The sequence below is a fragment of the Mauremys reevesii genome, linkage group 15, assembly GCF_016161935.1.
Source record: "Mauremys reevesii isolate NIE-2019 linkage group 15, ASM1616193v1, whole genome shotgun sequence".
Lineage (NCBI taxonomy): Eukaryota > Metazoa > Chordata > Testudines > Geoemydidae > Mauremys > Mauremys reevesii.
In genome coordinates this window covers 37,861,981-37,882,264 of record NC_052637.1, presented here as the reverse complement: position 1 = coordinate 37,882,264, position 20,284 = coordinate 37,861,981, and the positions used below count along the sequence as shown (strand labels likewise).

Here is a 20,284-nt window from a genome sequence, read left to right as displayed (position 1 = left end):
CCTAGGCACAAATTTCCTGATGTGCAATATCTAATTGGTATTCCTGCTCCTCTGACAAGACCAGCACAAAAACAGTTTTTCTCTTGTGAGTCTCTAACAGTATTTTATGGTAATGAGGGACTATGATATTTCACATTGATTGTGTCTGACTTTCTTTGAGACTCTCCTGTTCTAAAGCTAGATTTGTTTTTGGAAGATCATATTCAAGGATGTGGACACTTAGCTATCCATTGCCCAGGGTAAATGAACAGTCAGAATCAGCAGACAAGTGTTTCTTGACCTTTTCCATACCGCGACCCCATGTTAAAATAGCAAAAATGTTCTGTTCTTTCCCACCCCACGCCATCTGGCCATGGAGAAAGGGAAGTTTGTTGTGACTTCCCTGGACCTATTTGTGACCCAGGTAAAGAACCCATGGGATAGACATTTTTGAAGGATTTTGCCCCCTCTATGGCATGGATCTGATATTTTTTCATTCTCTAATTTCCGTTTACAAAATATCTCTACATTAGGCTCCTTGCAGGGAAACATACTAATTGTAAAAAATATTCTGTCCTTCCGTTTTAACGACTTTTTTAAAATACAGCCATTACTCCGTGGATAAAAACACTGTCTGATAGGGCTGGGATTTTTCCAGTACAGTGAGGTATTTTTTACATGTTTTATGTATAAAGGCCAGTCCTTTTTTCTGGTTGAAATTTTGAAAGTGTTTGTTCTTTGAAGTAGCAATATTGATTTTAAATAGACCCCCTGAGAACATACTGGTGAGTAGAAAATACATTGAAAGTAATCAAATCCGTCAACCACTATAACAGGAAGTAGGTGGGCCCCAAATGTATGTTGTAAGGCCCAGTATATGTGATAATTGCAAAAGAATTGTAAAATTACGTCTGCATTTTTGTAGCCCCTTTCCTCTAGGAATCTTAAAGCATTGTACCAGCAGTAACTTCATCAAAACTTTACCAGACGTTTCCAGAGCTTAAATCCAGTGATTTACATGTTTCCCCACAATTTAAAAGGAGCTCTTTAAAATTCTTCTCCATTTTTCTAGATTGTTAGTTTAATTAGAGGTTGATATTAATAGCAGTTACCACTGAGAAAAAAAAATACACTGTATTCTAAAAATGAGTTTTCTACAGTAAAGTTAAGATACAAACACTGTAATTTAGATGTTCTTAGCTACTCATTTCAGCTGCTAACTCACGAGTAATGTATTTCAGAGAGTGACTTATTTTGAGTTTCTTTGCTGAGAGAGACTGCTAACTTCCAGATCATTTCCTCTTATTACCCTAGTGAAGACAATAATTTTCAGATAGGTTCTGTAGTCTTTGTATAGTGGCTACATAGCGCTGTTTTGTTGAACTGAAAATTAAATGTTTTCCTTACAGATAACCGGTTTAATTCCTTTACCAGACTGCTGAGAACCTAGGGGGTGTGATCTGCACTAGTCTTAGCAATTTGTTTCACAGAGAATGAAAAACACATGGAAGCAGGAAAAGGAGACTAAATTAAGGAATGTTTAATGGTGAAAGGACAATATCTCATTGTCTGATTATTCCTCTGAAATAGACGAATTATGGTTTCAGGGTCAACTAGACTTGCCCCCAAACTAAATAGGAGAGACCTGTATTCTAGGAAAAATATCCAAGAATGTTTCAGAACATTCCCTTTACTGGAAAAAAATGGGACGGGTAATCTCTTCAGAATGACTAGAAATCGATAACAATAAAGATACAAACAAATGATGTTAAACTGAAATGGCATTTAGAGCTGAGACTGTAACCGACTGTATGCTCCAATGCACCTTTAAAATAAACCCTGGGTGCAAAATACTTGGAAATTGTCATTAGTCCGAATGGCATAAACCTCTTTCCTGTTGGCATAACTGGTTTCCTGATTGCAGACGAAGAGCATGAAAATTGTGTAGCATTGTAAAACAAAGCCGAGATTTTCAGAGGTCTTGCTCATATTTGGGGGATTTTTGCCTGTTTTTTAGAGAGGGACAAAATGTAAATATTACAGAGTAATGAAATTAAACTCTGAATTGTTGATACCCTCTGAATAAAGTGCAAAAGATGATTTGCTTCTTTAATATGAATGGCTTGATGAAATCATTCTGGTCTCCTGTGTAGCATTACTCTAGCTGCTTCATTATTTTCAAAAGTGCATCCTGAATCTTCGAAGGGCCGGATTTACAAAGGTATCTAGATGCCTAAAGAAGCAAATAGGCACCTAGTGAGATTTTCAAAGGCACTTAACTTCCATTGGCTTTAATGGGAGTTAGGCATCTAACCTGCTTTAGGTGCTTTGGTAAATCCTTCTAGGTGCCAATTTGCATCTTTTGGTGCCTAAATACCTTTGCAAATCTGGCCCTACAATTCTAACACATGGATCTGGATCCTGTGCTGTAAGATGCATAAATTCAAGTGGGATTTTGGCTTTATTAAGGATGACAGGATTGGGTTCTCTATGCTTTTCAGTGGCATGTATTTGTCTCCATAAGTCGATGTTTATTTGATTCACCACTGACCTTATTTAACACAGGTATTTTTATTTTCATTATTTCACAGATTATTGCTTATCAGCCCTATGGAAAATCAGTAGATTGGTGGGCCTACGGTGTGCTGTTATATGAGATGCTAGCTGGTCAGGTAAGAGTTATATTGCTGCTATTCTTCAAAATCTAATGAGAGGAACTTTACAAGACAGTGCATAATAAATGGAAGAAGTATTGTGCAACTGGGAGAGAGCCCCTGGAAACATAATAGCAGAGTTTTTAGATACTCTTCATGGAAGTTAAGGCACAGAATCCTGACAGTATTTTTGTATTGTGTGCATGGAGTCAAAGCCCAGGGCTTGCTTCTCAAACCACAGTTGATTACAGAGCCCTTTCTCTACACATGTGATGGGGTTCTAGTCACCAAATTACACAACTGAAAAAGCAGGTCCTGTACTGCAAAGTTTAGTTGAAGGTAACAAACCAACTCTAAAGAGCTCTGGTATTCCCTTGATGTGGGGAAGATTTATGTAAGTGATTCTCCTGAGAGAGTGAGCTGAAGCTACCACAGAATTTCTATATTTACAATATGTGACCAGCCTCTGTTGTCCCAGCAGATTTCTTGACTTCTTGTGTAACAACTGAACAGTGTGTGCTGTTCCTGTATTGTTTTTCCTTTCAAATTCTTACCAAGATCACCATGCGTCTGGTCTGTGGTCATCTCCAGTTACTTGCAGATTGTTCTGTTGCCTCAACATTTTTGTATTTTATGACAAAAAAAAGGTGTGTGAGAATCTTAAGATATTTAACAGTACTGAAACATCTGATGTTGTATAGATGAGTTCTGTGGGTTTATCTACAATTTTGGGTTTGTATGTAAACACCCACGAAAATGATTGATAATATTCAGAAATAAATTGGAGAATTTGGAAATGTTGGATCCAGCTGTGTTGGATAATGTTGGGAGATCCCAGCTTCTTGTTTCCATATTCTTGAGGAAGTTTGATATGCTTGTGTATTTGCTGAGTCTTAAGTCAGTTATAGAGCATTATCTTTTTAGGATTTTCTGCATTTACAGTAAGTGCCAAGTAATTCCTCCAGGGCTTCTTGGAAGATGTAGATTTGTGTGCAGATAAATGCATCAACATTTGTTTTAATTATGATAGTTGCCTTGAATATGTCTTCAAAAAACATAAGATTAGGCCCAGCAGTCTGGAAACATTTCTCTATTTGCATGAGCGCTTGTCTCTGTGTACTTTATAACTAAGTGGTGCTTTCTTTTTTGGAGTGTTCTTTCTGGGTGATTCACCCCTGTGCCAAAGGGCTGCTAGAAGGCCTATGCAAAACTTAAGTCCCACTTAAACTCTTAGTTCAGGGTTTATGTGGGACTTAAGCAGTACCCATGGATCTTGTGCTGGCTTTCTTCATCCTCACACCATCTTTTAAACACAAATGTAGCCCATACTTGTTACACTATCGTCCCCTCACAGAGACACTATTTACCCATAAATCAAATGGGAGCATCATTGGAATTACATGACACTTTAGATCAAAGTCATTGAAAGTAATGGCCTAAACCAAGTACTGATTAGATTGATTTAGGATGGCTACAGCAAGGTAACTTTAAAAAGATCTAATTAAAGATAAACAAACCCTTAGATAACCAGCATTGTTGAGTACATTGTAAATGTAAAACTCCTCAGTAATGTATCTGCTTTCCAGTAAATAAATAACATTTAGAGGGAATTAAAATTAACACCACGTAATTTTACCTCCTTTATTTTCCTTGAACAGCCTCCATTTGATGGGGAGGATGAAGATGAACTCTTCCAGTCCATAATGGAGCATAATGTTTCCTATCCTAAATCACTGTCCAAAGAAGCTGTTTCTATCTGCAAAGGGGTAAGCAAGTTGTTGCTATATCATGGGGTCCTTTGTCAACAGAGTGCGTTAAATAACCAAAGTTTGTGGAGTTTGACTGAGTTTATACCACTGGGGTTTTCCAAATATAAGCACTGTCCAGCCTGGTTTTTAGGCAGATAACATGGATGATTGCCTGCATCCTCACTTGGCCTCTGCCAAAGGCCAGGGCTGCAAGTGTGTCAACTCTTCCTGCAGTGCATGTGTATTTTGTGGTCGGAGAAGATTTCAGAATCCGTTGCAGACAAATTCAAAGCAGAAGCTACAAACAGGGTGGTTGTGTGAGCCTTTCCCACCTCTTAAATTGTCTACACTGTGAGTCAGATCGTGCAAGGTGCCAAGCTGTCTCAGCTCTAATTGATGCCAATTGGGAGCTGACAGTACACAGCACTTTGCAGGAGGCATACTACAGCACTGGGGCCCGTGTGTTTGACCCGATAGGAAGAACTGAAGGAATTAACAGGAGGGACAAGAGGGGTGAGATAGTGTCTTTTATTGGATCAATTTACACCGAGCTGTGTGGCTCAAAAGCTTGTCTCTTTCACCAACAGAAGTTGGTCCAGTAAAAGATACTATCTCACCCACCTTATCTCTCTACTATCCTGGAACCAACAGGGCTACAACGTCACTGCAAACAACGGTGGATTCACAGGAGTCATTTTAGAATTTAGATAGAAATCAGCCTGAACAAAAACCTCCAGTCTAAACACCAGTGAATGGTGAGGAAATTCTGATCCAGGTCCAAGCTTTGTGGCTTAAGGTCATCTCTGATTGTAGACTATTTTAATGGGTGTTTTGGGGAAAGCATTGATGTGACTGCAGAGAATTAGCAAAGAAAAGTTTGTGTTGACTTTTTCCTGACTCAATATCATTTCCTGGAGCACCTCATTTCTGCAGCTCTTCCAAAATGTGAATTTGAGATGTCTATTTCTTCTTCACCTGGTTAAATTTTAATGCATTTAAATAGTGCAGAGTTTAAATAGTTCAGAGTGTCCTTTGGAACTGCATATGTAGTACTGTAGCTGACTCCATTTTTTTCTTTAAAGATAAAATCATTGAGAAAATGAAAAGATATTTCATTTATCACAATAAATCCAAGGCCATTGCAACATAGCAGGGGAACGACATAAATGTCTATAGCTCAGGATTGAAATTACATAACCCTCCTGCCACAGTTCAAATCCTATTGGGGTCAAGTTGGATCTTCCTTATAAAAAAGAAACACTACATTATTGTATACCAGTCACCCAGACTGTTATCTCAAGATGCAGTGTTTGCCATTCATTACTGTAGAATACTCTAATTCCTGTACACGAGGGTCCATTCTTCATATGCGGAGAAATTAAATTCTGTACAACTACAGTATTGGTGGGGTATTTTGACTGAGGATCCTGTATGTGGAAATAGGAAAAATCCCATGTCATTTTTCCTAAAAGGAAAAGTTTGTCCTGGTGTCCTTAGCCAAACGTTGCTCTTTTCCCCCTTCCTCTTTGCATTGCCCTTTATGTGAAATAGTGACACTCCCAGTCCCAGAAGTGGCTGCATTTCACAACATCTTTTCTAAAGCCCTTTGCAGTCCTCAGGATAAAGGATGCTACATAAGTGTCACAAAGCTAATCATGTTCGTAAGGAAACTGTCCAGATAAATATCAGTGTAGCCTAAAGTCTAATCTCCTTTCTTACATTACAGACAATGCTTCACGTTATTAAAATGAAAGAATCTTAAATGCTGCTTTTTCTTTTCACTTTTTAATCTCCTTGTTTACATTTGGTATTTCTCTCAATATTTCTTAGGTTGATTTTCCTGTTCTCCTGTATTAACAAGAGTCCCACAATGTTTGGGTTGTAAGCACTAAGGGAAATGTGTGTTCGTGTTGTTTACATTTTAATTTTAAAAATAATATTCATTGCAACTGTGTGTGAGAGAGAGCTTTAGGTTTCAGAGTAGTCTTAGTAGTAGTTTTAGAGAGATTTAGCTAACACAACTAAAAATTTGGTTCTAATCTGGCCTGATATCCCTTTTCCAGCCATCCTGTCTTAAATAATAAATAAAATGCAGCATTGTTTTTTAAGAGTTTAATCTGACTTGAGACTGAAAATTACTCAGCTGTGATGTGAAGCTATGCAACCCTTAGTTCTCTGAGAACCAGCCTTGAACCTTTTGCTAGAATGATTCCCCTGGACTGCAGGATCTCTGTACAGCTTGGATTTGGCATCTCTCAGTACCCATTGTCTGCTAACACTGAAGTGTGTGTTGTAGCCAAACTGCTTTAATGGCATTCCCCAAGTATGCTAAAATATTGTCACAAATGTTCCACAAGAGTTACACACAGCTGCATTTATGCTCACTCAGCTCTCTAGATTTTTCATTATTAGCAGATTGAGTAGACCCCCCACACCCAAAAACTCTGATACTGCTGACATATTTAAAAGTAAAATTTGCATCCAACAAAGTACAGCGTGCTCACCTCATAATTTTTGTTGGTTAGAGGGTCCTGTCAGTTTATAATGGACAAAAACAGCTTTCCTAAATCTCAACTATTGGAATTCCCTCTGTCTATAATGGACAGATAGTTCCTCACAAAAGATACTTTCTGAGCATCTAGTACTCTGAAGAAGGGAAAGTTCAGAGCAGCGTGGGAAAGGTGTCAAGCACAGAAATGACTCTGTAATTTCCTGTTACCATCTCTCAAATCCAGATGAACTTACTGAGTAGACCGTCATTCAAGGTGAATGATTTCTTTGCTATCTCTGTGGAACATTTTTGTGATTGAAATGACCCCAGGAGACATGTTATGTCCTTTTGTACCCTTCTAAAATCCCTTTCTCGCACATGTGTAGTCTTATGAGAAGCCAGCAACAGAGCTTCCTACATGACACCCGGAGAGTAGAATTCAAAGTAGTACCTCTAAGTGCAGACAGTGCTGCTACAGTACTTATTTTTGTGGTAGGAAATGTTATTTGCATGGTGCTGTACTTTTCAACAACATAAATATTTAGCCTCAACTGGCCAAAACCAAGGAATCCTGCTTGCTCTTGAGCTTGTATCTTCTGGTTGGCAACTGTACAACTAATTCACAAGTCTTCATTTTTGGCAGGGGTTATTATTTTGGAATAGAATGTAGTACTAATACAACCATAAGCAACACTTTCTGACGTCACTAGCTGTCGAATTGCACATTTTAGTAAAGTTAACAGAAATGGTGAGCAGCTGTTTTAAGCATGAAGAACAAGGTGTTTCAAACCTTATATATATTTTGTTTCCTTAAATCCCTTTGGTTCCCTGTTTTGTATCATTGTTCTTATTGTTATTAACAAAAAGTATGATAAAATGATCATCTATGTACATGGACTTGTTTAACTAGGTGAACAAAGATATGTGACTTGTTTAGCTGTCTAATACACAAACTTAGGAGTGTGACGTTAGGCTCGATTTTTTGTTTTAAATGCTGGCTATACACACGTTGCTATTAATGCTATTAATGTGTGCAATTAAATAATTGTAAAGAGTTTTATTGCAGTAGTTATCACAACTATCCCACTCATTAAATTTCCCATTCTGGAGATAGGGAATATGGCAAATATTACAGTAACATTAAATAAGGAAATGCAGTAAATGCTCATTTATTAATGGCACCCACTCTTCTAGAATAAAGCAAGATTCCAGAAGTCCCATAATATTGGTTGAGGGCTGCATTCCTTAGTTGCCAGTGCTCATACTCATTGACAGCTCATTTCCATGGAGGAGCTTGCTAATTAGGGCACATATGACTGTGCATTATTGCTCCTCTTTGTGAGTGTGGTTTCTTTGTGCTGCTGGTATTTAATATTGATCAAGTTGGTATTAAGGATGTAAGGAGAGACGCACAGATTAGTTACTGTCAGGAGGCTGCCAAAAAATGACAGGCGCTGTCCAGAACACGCTCAGAAAAATTATAGGAAACTTCTACTTTAAATGTTTCAGTATAATGGAATTTATCAAGTTTAATTGATTTCTGAAGCCGAGTAGAGCCTGTTCTGGATATGTACAAGGCTACGTTTAATAGTAACAAGGGCTGAATTCAGACATGATGAATGCAGATGTAATTCCATTGTGCCCACCTATACCGTGCCTAAATTTGTTCCCATATCAGTAACCTTTGTGTAACGAAAGAGAAAAGCAGGGTTTAAAGAGTGGCCTTTATTTTCAGTGCCTACAGGCAATCTCTAGCTTTGAAATAAAGAAATTAACACTTTAAAAATAAAGTATAGCTTTTCACACGGATTTTATTGCTGAGCTACATCTTGACATGAGGAGCAATAGCAATTCCACCTGTGGACAGTCGGTTACTCTTTCATTCCAAAAGTCAATTTAAACATTTGGTGTTTTATTGATTTATAGTTAATGACAAAACACCCTGCAAAAAGGCTTGGCTGTGGGCCTGAGGGGGAGCGAGATGTCAGGGAGCATGCATTCTTCAGGAGAATCGACTGGGAGAAACTGGAGAACAGAGAGATTCAGCCGCCATTCAAGCCTAAAGTGGTGAGTGAGACGCAGGATGTCTCCCTATTAAAATGCACTGTTTGCAGTCAAGCCTCTCTGTGGTGTGAGGCTAATGCCAACTTGATGGCAGTGCAAGACAGCTGTATCCCAAGAGGTGTGACATTTCTTAAACCAAGCACTTTGATGATGACAGACTGCCATGCAATGTCACTAGGACTCCCCCATGCTCTAGCATAACCCAGTGTAGGTCGTGCATCATCAAAAATGCCACAAAAGTATTGCTGAGTTCCTGATAGGAAGCCTTTGATATAGCTGTGCTACATGAAAACACACAGTTGACTAAATGGGAGTCAATTTGCAGAGATTTCTGTAAAATAAAATCCCTACTTCCTTAATGCTTTCTATCTATGTTTGGCTGAAGTGTTGTGACCTATTCTTTTAGGCACAGGCCTTGTTGGTTATCCATGTATTTGCAGCTCAGAATTGCATTACCATAATGTTAGTTACACCTGAGCACCATTCGGAAACCTCATCCAGTGCACAATTCAGCAGACTGCCTACTTTTGATGGGGTTTCCCCACAAGGAGCACCCAACACTTGTGCTCCGTGATCTGCACTGGCTTCAGTTTAAGGAGCTAGGTTTTAATCTGGAAAGCTCTAAATGGCATGGTGCCTATTTACCTGAGAAATTGCCTGTCTCTTTGAGGGCATGGCAGCTCTTCCACACTGAACACTTGAACTGACAGCCCATGGTATAACTGCTGGGGTATTTTCACTAAAAAACTTCAACTTCGAACTGTGCTTCCCATATTGGTTTGACAGAGTCCAAGTTGGTTGAATTTCCGGGTGTGCCACAAGGCTCTTCTCTCTCCCAAGGTTTTCAATAAGAGGGTAGATTAATGAAGGGATATAGGCAATTTACTAGGGTGGTTTTCGTGCCATGTTCATAGTGGAGGAGAGTCTATAATCAATCTGATTTATGGGTAAGGTTTGTTACTGTGTAGTGTGGATGTATCTGGACCATTGGATAGGCACAGTTTTAGAAATCCAAATAAGTAATTGATCCCTTAATTAATGTGAGTACAGTAAGTCTAATCTACTTTGAAGAATTAGTGTTTGTCATCCAGCTCAGAATTTCTTTCAGCTTGTAACGTGATTGATAAACAAAGGCTCAAAAGAGAAAATAGGTTAAATCTGAGGAAGAAGAAGGCCAAAGCTGCCAGAGACCCCTGGAAGATGTCTTACTGTAGCAGCTCTCCTCTACAACACTTGTTTTGTTTCTATTTAGTAACATAAGATGAAAGGAATCTATGTAATCATCCTCCATGCAGATGGATGGGGAGCACATGACAGTATGCTATAATTGTTTTATCAGCATGAGTCCGGGATGGCCACATTACTCAGGAGTGATGAAACCTTGAGTGACATAGGTCATCACAAAGCTTTATACAATACCATGCTATCATGTATTTCTGCATATGCTATGTGTTTTTTAGAAAAACAATGTTAGAAATGCTTTGGAAAGGGGTTTTTTGGTTTTGTTTTTTATGTTATAGTAACTCTAGAGGGCTCAGAGTAGGAGAAAAATCCCAATAAATTAGTTTAGATTAAAACTCTTCTATAAACGAATGACCTGAATAGCTTGCCTTTACTGTGAGATCTGATATTTGGGTACATTTCATGGCTGGAGGTAAATGCTGTGTGTTTCATTAGAATCAACCCTTTCCAATAATATAAAAATGCTCAATTCTTGCTCTTCAGGGTCAGAAGATATCAGACCTCAAACCTGTCCCTATGCAGGACTGAATATTGTGGCTCATGGTTCTTGGGCCAGTGCTCTGTATTTAGGGGTCAGGGAGGTTGGATGGGAGATTGTGCAGACTCTTCACTTATGGAAAAAAAAGTACATTTCTCTGGCCAGTTGATGGCAGCTGTTTGAAGCTATTCAGAGGTTTGGAATGTTAGAGTAAATCTCACTAAAGATGGATCAGTGAACAGAGGGCAGGTGCTACCCAAGGAGAGCATATATTCTCAGGAGTGCTAGAACAGATTTTATAGTGGGGGTGCTGAGAGCCATTCATAGAATCATAGAATCATAGAATTCAAGATCAGAAGGGACCATTATGATCATCTAGTCTGACCTCCTGCAAGATGCAGGCCACATAAGCCGATCCACCCACTCCTTAAGCAAGCGACCCTGCCCCATGCTTCGGAGGAAGGCGAAAAACCTCCAGGGCCACTGCCAATCTACCCTGGAGGAAAATTCCTTCCCGACCCCAAATATGGCGGTCAGCTGAACCCTGAGCATGCGAGCAAGACTCTCCAGCCAGACCCTCTGGAAAAAGGCTAACAATATCCTATCATTGACCCATTGTACTAATTACCAGTGTGGCACTTAATTGACCTATTGACTAAGCCCGTTATCCTATCATACCATCTCCTCCATAAACTTATCTAGCTTAATCTTAAAGTCATGGAGGTCCTTCGCCCCCCAGTGTTTCCTTCGGTAGGCTGTTCCAGAATTGCACTCCTCTGATGGTTAGAAACCTTCGTCTAATTTCAAGCCTGAATTTCCTGACTGACAATTTATATCCGTTTGTCCTCGTGTCCACATTAGCACTGAGCACTGAGCTGAAATAATTCCTCTCCTTCCCTGGTATTTACCCCTCTGATATATTTAAAGAGTGCAATCATATCTCCTCTTATCTGAACCAAGGTGTAAATCCTGTATACAATGGAAACCCCATGCACCTCTATTTCCTGCACCTATGTATAGTCGTCTCTTTTTGAGAGTCATATGCATACTTTAACCTCAACAGGAGGTGTGCTTGCATACCAAGAGACCTATATACTGGGCTAGTAAAAGTCAGGCTTATCATGAAAAGTGAATGTGTCACACACACACACAATTGTGTAAATAAGTAAGGAAACGCACATGGTTCTATTCATGACCATTGGTGGTTCTCCAACCAGGCAGACAGCTAGGGAATTGCTTTTTCAGACACAAATTATGTACATTATTCGTCATGCAATGTTTGTGTCAAAATTAAAGCTAAAAATAAACCATATCTCCATTAGTATCAGCATGTCTGATCCTCCAAAGAGCTGAGTGTGCTGAACTCCCACGGAAGTTAAGGAGAATAACCTCAGCACATCACAGGCTCTAGACCCACATTTCCCATATGAAACTTTATTAAAGGGTGTAAAGTACTAAAAGCATGAAATACAATCTAATTCCAGTATGTCACATTTAATTGCAGAAAGCTCTATCACAGCTCCTATTTATATCATAATAGGGGATTCATCACCAGCTGTGCTTTTTCTCGGCTGCTGATTATGACTTATTTTATTTATACAGGTTGCTGTTGAAACATACCTAGATAAATCTAGTATTAATGTGGCTGCTTTACTTTCTTAGACAATCATTTTAAATACAAATCTTGTGTCCTTTGTTATTGGTTTACCAATACATCCTAGTAACTAATTCTATTTACATTGATTTTCGGGTAAAAACATCTTCATAAGAGCCTACAGGTATTTGTAAAGCTGGATTTAATTATGTCACTTTGCAGAAAATCTTACTAGGTGTAAGTGGCTCTTGTAACTGAAATAGGGAATCAGTTCCTTGAGGCCCAGTCCTGCAACTTTTATATGCACAAGTAGTTCTTATACACATAGTCCTGTAAGGGACTAACCAGGAGAAAGTGGGCTTGCAGGATAGGACTTTTTTTGCTGACAATAGACTAGGGGTAGGCAACCTATGGCACGGGTGCCGAAGGCGGCACATGAGCTGATTTTCAGTGGCACTCACACTGCCCAAGACCTGGCCACTGGTCTGGGGGGGCTCTGCATTTTAATTTAATTTTAAATGAAGCTTCTTAAACATTTTAAAAGCCTTATTTATTTTACATACAGCAATAGTTTAGTTATATATTATAGACTTATAGAAAGAGACCTTCTAAAAACGTTAAAATGTATTACTGGCACGCAAATCCTTAAATCAGAGTGAATAAATGAAGACTCGGCACAGCACTTCTGAAAGGTTGCCAACTCCTGCCATAGACAAACACAAGAAAGATAGAGGTCTATGGAAAAATAACAAAGCCTGCACAAATGTCCCTGTCTCATTTTCCTCACCCCTTCAGAGTCCTCTGGGTCTTAGTCGGTGTCCTTCTAGCAGGTCCAGAATTCTTCCTTTCCTCCTGGCCAGCCTTATCTTTTTGTTGTGGCCTCCTTTCCCCTTGCTGAAGAAAGTCCTTTTACAAAGTTTCAGCCCCCTCTCTCAGGTGACACCCCTGAGTGGCTTCATGTCCCTTGTCGGGTGCTTCATTGCTTAGTTAAATTCCACCTGGGACACTGATTGTTCTTGGCTGCAGCCAGCTCATTGTTCTAAAGATGCTTCCATTTGAATGGAAGATCATTCATATTAATGACTCTTGCTTGCGCTCCATCGCTAGTCCGCTGCTAGGGGCACAGAGAGTCTTTGCTAATAACCACAATAGCCAAGTCCAAGTTGGAAGTTAAAAGGCAACAGTGAAGCACAGACCGTTTATAATCAAAATATCATTTACAAAACAAAATGGGGTTTATGGTTACATACAGACATACACAAATCTGTCATACTCTGCAAAAAAAAATGAATAGGGAAGAAACTCTGTCTTTTTTTTCTTATTTTTTAAGTGAATTTAGTTGCTTGTGAAAGATGCCAGACTCCTGGATAGTCTCGGGGGATTGATTTCCTCAGTTATCCATCGAACGAATGCAGAATGGGCTAGTTTGCACCTCCTGCCTCAAACCTGAATTGGCTGAAAAAGAAAGTTCAAACCCCACTGCCTGTTCTCTCCTTGGACTTTCTTTTGATACTTCCAGGAAGAGTGTTATAGGAGATTTTCAGGCTTTAGGACCTTGCATGGAGCTGCAGGACTGTTCTACTGACTCTCAGACTTTTAAGGCCAGAAGAGACCATCATGTTCATCTAGCCTGACCTCCTGGTGAAAGCCAGGCCAAGCAGGTCTCCTTAACTCCAAACCAAGAGTTTGTGTGTGTCTGCATCGGAGGGATAGTTCTTCAGCTTCATGTGGAATCCTACAACTTGACATTTTGTCACAGATGCAAAGTGCTTTTTGGATACGGCCTGTTTACCAGGAACATGGCTGAGAGCTCTAATATATTTCACATAGTCCACCAAACTGCCATGAAATGATTTTTGGATGACCTAGACCTACGCAAGATATGAATTTGTACCGTTCCCGTGAAAAAATCTTTTATCCAGTTACCAATTCACCAGGCTTGTTTTGAAAGCTACCCACGAATGGTCATCCATCTAAACACAGAAACCTGGGAAGAAAACCCCTGTTTCAGAAACTAGATTTTCAAAAATTCGGATAATCTCTTGGCAAATTTTAAACAGTATGTGTCAAGAGTCGGAGCAGAAATTAAAAGGAAACAAAAACTAGTCTAAAGGAAAATAATTTTACACTTTGAAAACTACAAGCAATAGTGAATGTGATAAAGATTGTAATGGGATTCATTCCTGCCAGATGCAGAATTATTGTTAAGTGACTAAAGACATAGTAGAAAGGGGATCAACAATGGAGACATTTTCCCAAAATTTTCCACTGTTGCTAGTCCTGTTTCAGCTCCAATAAGGTTAGCAATAATGGAAGTCTTGGTGTAGGCCACTGGGTGCCAGAGGCATTTTTAACAACCTGATAATTAGATTTCCTCTTAGAAGGAATAGATGATGCAACATTAAAAATGTTTGTGGCCTTTCTAACCAAGGACTCCCAAAGTTACTACCACCCGTGTGCCTGAATCAACGTAAGCATCTGCTGCAGACGGGGCGTAAGAAATCTGACACAAGCTATATGATGACATACTGTAGTTGCTGTTCATGAATGAGGGTAGGAAAAGATTATTTGGAGACATTTTTAGACTTCATGTAAAACAAAATGACAAAAAAAAGCCAGTTAATGTTTCACTTTTGTTTTAAGTCCAAGTAATTTTTATACAGGGCCAGAGGAGATCAGATATTTTGCATTTCAGTAGATTAAATACAAACTTAATTTCATGTCAGCTAGTGGCAATTTGTTTAGGAACACACATGGAATATAATTAATAGTGTGAGCCTTCCCAAACCATCTCTGATTACAGTGTATAGTTTAGGAAGGTTATGTACCAGCGCAACCCAATAATAAAATATTTGCAGGTTCTAGATTAAATTCTTTTGCTGTTTTACTGGTATTTGACCAACAATCTGTGATAGCAGCTTGAAGGAGATGTCACCTTCCTGTGTGTGTTTAGAATATTCTAATTCTAGCCTATGCAACAGGGAACAGTGACTGAAACAAGAATTTTTCATCAAGACATAGAACAGTCTTACTCTTCAGAGTTATGCCAGTTACAGCAATTTTGTGGTAATAAGATTTATAAAGCAGGTGGTTAGACTATCAGTGATAAAATTATTTAAATGGTTCATCTTTGCGTCACCTGCTGAGCTTCCATTGACTGAAAGAACTTATCGGGCATCAGTTTTTCTTTTGGCGGCATAAGATGCATTTGTCAAAGATCTTTTTAAAAAAAAATTTTTATAAAGTTTCCCTGTTAAGTAAGCCCCTTTACTGCTGCTTTGAATTGATTGCCATGACTCTAGATTGATTTGATAGTTATTAATTGTGGAACATGCCTGCTTTCTCACAACTCTGAAGATGGAGTTTTACCCTTCACCAAAATTCAGTACTGTCCATTCTTGTTCTTCAGCACTTCTGTACCAAAATGCACTGGCTTCAGTGGGCATCGAGGTATTCGGTGAGCACATATTCAGAACACTGGGTGAAATGATAAGCAAACTAACATAACTCTTTAACCGGTTGGAGTGTTTTTCTGTTTGTGTTGGTAATAACCTGAACAAATAGCCTTGTGAACACTATAGTCAGTGTCCTGCGCATGCAGTTTTTATTTAAAACATAAGGCATCTTGTGCCCAAGACAGCAAAAATTCTTTGCAGCTTTGCTTACACTTCAGTATCATTATTATTTCTGCTTCCTGCTCTACAAGATAATTGGGAACACGGTGTAAGTGAACTGTGTCCAAAGTAGCATATGAACCATGTATCTGATCACTTGAGTTCCCTCTACTCCTCTTCAGCCCTACCCCATTTCCCAGGTTAGAAGGGTGTGCATAGTGGTATATCATCCTTGAAGGATGAATGCAAACATTCCCATTAAATGTAATGTAAAGTAGTGCAGACACCCTACAGAAGTTAGCAGAGAGTAAAGGAGCAGGTATAATGGGAAGACATTTTCACAGGACTTGTAGTACAGGCACACATCACCCAGTATTGCACTGTACCACTATATCATGGAGAGAACCTGATTTGCTTTTAAGTTCCTTCAGGCTTCTCCAGAGGATACAAAGTCCAGTATTACCGGAGTGTGCACTCAGTTTCTTCCAGCCAAGCTAGTTTTGTTGTGCTCGTTCCATTCCTCCATCCCCTTTTTACTTGCCAGTAATGCTGCTTTGCTCTGAGTGTTTTCTGCCCTCCTCAATGCTGCCCTCAAGCTTTCCATGACAACTGAGCTCTTCATGTTTATGTTCTGACTCAATTGCTTTCTGCGTGCAGCTGATATACACAACTATACCTCTTTGGCCTTTATGAGAAGAGAGGTCTCCCTATCTGTGAAACAGAACCAGTTGTGTCCTGCCATCTCCACTCCGGGCCTTTATGACTCCTTCCTTTGGCAGACACAACTTGCCTCTCCTATCTAAGAAATCTCATATAGTCTTGACGTGTGAGTTGGAATAAATGTCTTGCAAAGCTGATTTCAGGATCGGCTGCTGCTTTAGAATTCAGTATCATTTCAATAACCTTGCAGGGTCCTAGAGCTCAGGCTCCAGCCCAAGCCTCTACACTGCAGTTAAACAGCCCCTTAGTCTGAGCCACACGAGCCCAAGTCAGCTGACACAGGCCAGTCACGGGTTTTTAATTGCCGTGTAGACATACTCTTAGAGACCCAGAAAATAGCATGCTAAAAGTGTACCTACCAAACTGGATAGAACTTCACCAGGCTTAAGTTACAAAGGGGTCTGCTCGGGTTCAACACAAGCCAGTCTCTCAATTCTCCACGTGGGAGTTATGGTGCATTTGGGTTAGTTTTTCTTTGAGGCAAGACAAAGTTTTAAGAAAGTGCATAGTTGTGAACAATGACATACTCATGTGAGGTCCAGCTGAAAAAGAGCTGGGAGTCAAAGTTCATAGTCAGATGCACGCTGTAGAATTAGGCTTGGCAGAATTCAGTTTTTATTTGTTTACCATTTTGACAGATAATATCAGTGTTTATTTTAAAGTGTTTTTTCCTATTTTCACATATTTAAATGTTTACAGTTGCGGGAAATTATAGTGCATCAGACCATCGGGGGTTCAGACAATAATTATTTAATGACAGTGGACACCGAGATATAAAAAGTGAAAGCTTTATAACCATTGAAACTCAAATTGTCAACATCACATGTCAAAATATACAAAGTAAATATCCTTAAAATAAACTCTCATGAGTTGGCAAGCAGCATTTTTCTTACTTTGCCTATCTGTAAATGTCAGTTATTATTGATGGAAGTATTTTTTTCATCAGTTTGTGTGTGCAGTGAATTTGACATTTACTGATAAAAATCTAATCCTTCCAAGCTGTATAATGCTGCCAGTAATTGACAGATTCATGCTTCCAGCTTTATATATATATATATGAGTAATTTTACTCACACGATAACTCTGTGGAACAAAGACATCTACCTGAGTAGCTGCAGGGGGAGGTTTGCCCCACCTTTTCCATTCATATTTGTACCATAGTCCTGAGCCACACATAGGGGCGGCTCTAGGAATTTGGCCGCCCCAAGCAGGGGGCGCACTGCCGGTCCCGCGGCTCCGGGGGACCTCTTGCAGTCATGCCTGCGGGAGGTGCACCGGAGCCGCGGGACCAGCGGACCTCCCGCAGGCATGACTGCGGAAGGTCCGCTGGAGCTGCCTGCCGCCCTGCCGGCAAAATGCCGCCCCAAGCACGCGCTTGGTGCGCTGGGGTCTGGAGCCAGCCCTGGCCACACAGTACTCCTGGAAAGAACTCCATGACATCACAATCCTGCTACTTACTCCATGCATTACACATTTTTCATTTTCTCCTCACCTTGCATCTTTGCCATATGTTTTAACATCCGGGAAGAAAATTGCATCCTAGCTTCCTGTAAAGGTAAAACGTGAGAGAATCCCACAACATCTGTCCTGAATGAGTTGCCAAGAGGCAGCGCTGCCAGTAGGTGGTGTTGATGTTTTTTTTATCATCTAATGATATTTTTTTCCCTTTTCTCTTTTAGTGTGGCAAAGGTGCTGAAAACTTCGACAAATTCTTTACTCGAGGACAACCAGTGTTAACACCGCCTGATCAGCTGGTCATTTCTAACATAGACCAAACAGATTTTGAAGGGTTCTCCTATATCAACCCACAATTTGTACACCCAAGCTTACTAAGTGTAGTATGAAGCTAATAGACATGAACAAATCACACAGTGGAAAATAGACCTTTGCCCTAGAATTTTTAGGCCTTTGCCTTGTTGGTTCCAGTTGGGCCTGGAAATTGTAGGGTAAAAAGTACAGGAGGAAGGGGAGGGAAAAGGACACTCATTCAGGATTTGGCTTTGCAGCAAAGAGAAGTTGTCTTAGTAGGAGCTCATGTAATACACAGTGTCCATTTATTCACACTACTGGCTGTAGGGTTATTCTTATGAAGTTAGCCATTTTCAGTATATTTTAATATATTTGCATAATTTCTATTGTCCTTTTCCACCTCCCCTCCGGCCCTGGAAAAGCGTATTAGAAAGAATGAAACAGCATCAAGTAGGCTGAAAAAAACAACAACCCCACCTTAAAATGGAAAGTCTTCAGCCCTTAAATGTGGATAGCATGAAATGTGAGCAGTAGGCCCTGAGGGACTGCTCTTCCTTTTGGTCTTCCTGATGAAACGACAGCACAAGTGACTGAAAGGGAGGGGTGCGAGGGGCGGGCACTGTGTAAGATTGTTCAAAGCAAGATGTTTCAAAACTATTGCTTTTAGAAAAATATGGACATGTACCAGGCTGGGTTTTTTTAATGAAATAATGTCGGACTCCTGTGCTTTGAGACTCAATTGCACAAAGCAGACACAAATTTAAACAGATTTTCAGTAGAGGCCAGATATTTAGGACTGATGGTAACTAGCGCACAGGACAAATATTAGCTCAAGGATAAAATTGCATATTTAATAGTAATAAAAATAATAATACTTGTGTTAACTTTAATCTCCATGAGATTATTCTGTGATCCAGGGTGCCATTGTTAGTTATATTAATTTAATTTACTCCACTACTCAAGTTCATTGTTAGCCAGTTCTACTAATACCAATATTTTGCTATAAAACTTTTGTTAATGAGAGTGTGAAACAGAACTGTAACCCCTTACAACCCACTCACACTTATTCATTTAGTAGGCTGCAGAATAGGGTAGTAGAGGAGAGCAGTGTGCAGTAATTTAATGACAGTGTGGAGTTCAGAGTCACTTCCTGCTTTCCCCAAGGTAACTTAGAAAAATATTGGTTTACAGCCCATGGAGCTGTAGAATATGGGAGCCTGAAAGAAAAAGCAGTTAAAAATTGTTTTATTGGTAGAAGGGAATTTAATACATTTTGCATATGCTTCATGCAATGAATTTTGCATGTTTAATAATAACCCTTAATAATAAGCAAATCTCTATTATTGACATAATCGTATCAAGTATAAAGAGAATATTAAAAAAAATTATAAGACAAAATTGTGCTATGTTTGTGAAGGTTCTTGTTCTAAATGAGCATTATTATTTAGATTTAGCTTAATGTTTTATTGCTAATTTTTTTGTTTTGTTTTTTTATTTTAGTTTATGGATATAGTCAGTGGGATAGGATATACTATGTTTTTTTTTAATGTAGATCTATTTTTAAACAATAATGGCTACCTGCAGGTTTTATACAAGATTCAATGAGGCTTTTATTTCACATATATTACTTGCAAAAAAGAAAATAGATTTTCTTTATTTGCAGTGATGAACACTGTAATTAATGCAGTCTTCTCTCATAGCAATCACCTGGTTAAAATGATTGATATTTCCTCTTAGATCTTACTAGAAGATATTGATTCAAAGATCCTTAAATACTTTTGTGCATATTTTGGTTGCATTACGGCATGTAAATTGGTATAGTCGTTACCCTTCCTTTTCCTTTTGCCTTGTTAATGTTAGCGATCTTAGACATTTTTTGCCTTCTGGATGTGCATGTCAATGCCAGAAGCATGTTGTCTCTATTGCTGCATGCAGACTGATCTACCATTTT

General features: G+C 39.2%; 1 protein-coding gene across 3 annotated transcripts in view; it reads left to right on the top strand.

Moving 5' to 3' along the window:
• Positions 1-19,767, top strand: part of PRKCA (protein kinase C alpha) — a 284,791-nt gene extending 265,024 nt beyond the window's left edge. For 2 of the 3 annotated variants that reach the window (XM_039501361.1, XM_039501360.1), the window contains 4 exons: positions 2,571-2,651; positions 4,292-4,399; positions 8,799-8,939; positions 18,264-19,766. In XM_039501361.1, the coding sequence (XP_039357295.1) occupies positions 2,571-2,651; positions 4,292-4,399; positions 8,799-8,939; positions 18,264-18,428 (495 nt within the window). In that variant the 3' untranslated portion in view covers positions 18,429-19,766. Of the gene's footprint in view, positions 1-2,570; positions 2,652-4,291; positions 4,400-8,798; positions 8,940-18,263 lie in introns of all 3 variants that reach the window. The other variant, XM_039501359.1, reaches the window with a different exon arrangement.
• Positions 19,768-20,284: the final 517 nt, after the last annotated feature.